Raw genomic sequence first — 1,330 nt, 5'->3', positions numbered from 1 at the left:
ATAGTCTTATGAAAAATCCTTTTATACAGTACTTTTTATGCAGTACTACTACTACACTGCAGGGCAGTCTGGCTTTTGCTAGTGGCACTACATTGGAGCCTAACCCAGCATATGCTAGAGCAATAGATGATACTCATATGTATGATAGTGTTCAATTGTTACAGATAAAGAAAACCAATGCAACAACTATCAAAAATGAGTAATTATAAATTTTTTATCTTTTAATTTATTGTTTTTTTTTTAATTCTGAATGTATACTATCAATATCATATACTGGAATATTTTTGAGTTGCATAGCTTGCAAACTGCACCATGTGGCCATGAAGATGTAAAATTTCAAATCAATGGAACAATTTGTAAAAAAATTGGCTACTAAAAAATTTCAGTATATGGTGTGCCTGAGACGTAGTTAAATTAACCGTATAGCAAAGACAATAATTATGCTCTGTATTCATGAAAAAGAAACAAGAACTTTCAATAAAAGTTCATAATTCTACTTTGTTTATATAACTCATGTGATCAATGCTATGAATACTATTTCACCATAGAGATGCTGTGTAAGGCAGTTCTGCTTTTTTTTGTTTTCCTACCAAAACGTACTTAAAATAATGTCACTATTTTATATATTATCCTAATAGGTACTGAGCAATGTACAGAGAGGTTTATGGAGCTACCACTAGTGACATACAGAGCACAGAGAATAGGAATGACTGTATCTCAAACCTTTGTGGGTAGTAATAGACTGAGAGTCCTTCAAGAGTATCAGTTCAATTGTTCATCCACTAATATAACCAGTCTTATATTGGGTATTGATATAAGGGAAGCTACTAATAGTCGTAATCTCTATCCCAGTGTCCAGGTCTTTAGACCTAATGGTAGTCTAGTGACTGGTAGTGAGAGAGCTATTTATTATTCTACCTCTAATGTCAGTACTAGTGGAGTGTTTGAATATCCCCTCAATCCTCCTATACCAGTAATGAGTGGAGACCTGTTAGCTGTATCACAACCACTTCGAGGAAATAGTGCTGTTAGAGTCTACTATATCAGTGGCATAACAGCAAATAGTCAAGAGTTTAACTATGACGATACAAATGTTGACTTAAATAAAAGTCCAATCACAAATCAGTTGATATTACTATATCCAGTAACAGGTAAGACACACACTCACTGTATCATTGAATTATTTTACTATCATTAGATGAATACTGTGTTAATAGTGCCAATTCAATCAATGCTTCATTTATTAAAGAGAAAACACTTGAAGTACAAAGATCACAAGTCTTCTTTCGCCAAAGCCAACACATTTATCCATGGATTGTATTCTCATGTA

General features: G+C 33.2%; 1 protein-coding gene across 1 annotated transcript; it reads left to right on the top strand.

Annotated features, from left to right (window-relative positions):
- The first annotated feature begins 357 nt into the window (after positions 1-357).
- On the top strand, positions 358-1,065 carry LOC109593132 (uncharacterized). Its single transcript, XM_020008357.1, has 3 exons — positions 358-596; positions 639-990; positions 1,059-1,065. The coding sequence occupies exons 1-3, from the start codon at positions 551-553 to the stop codon at positions 1,063-1,065; spliced, it is 405 nt and encodes a 134-aa protein (XP_019863916.1). The 5' UTR covers positions 358-550.
- Positions 1,066-1,330: the final 265 nt, after the last annotated feature.

This window comes from Amphimedon queenslandica, unplaced genomic scaffold (assembly GCF_000090795.2).
Source record: "Amphimedon queenslandica unplaced genomic scaffold, v1.1 AMPQUscaffold_2746_Cont25253, whole genome shotgun sequence".
NCBI lineage: Eukaryota > Metazoa > Porifera > Demospongiae > Haplosclerida > Niphatidae > Amphimedon > Amphimedon queenslandica.
This window is presented reverse-complemented; position numbering and strand designations above follow the sequence as displayed.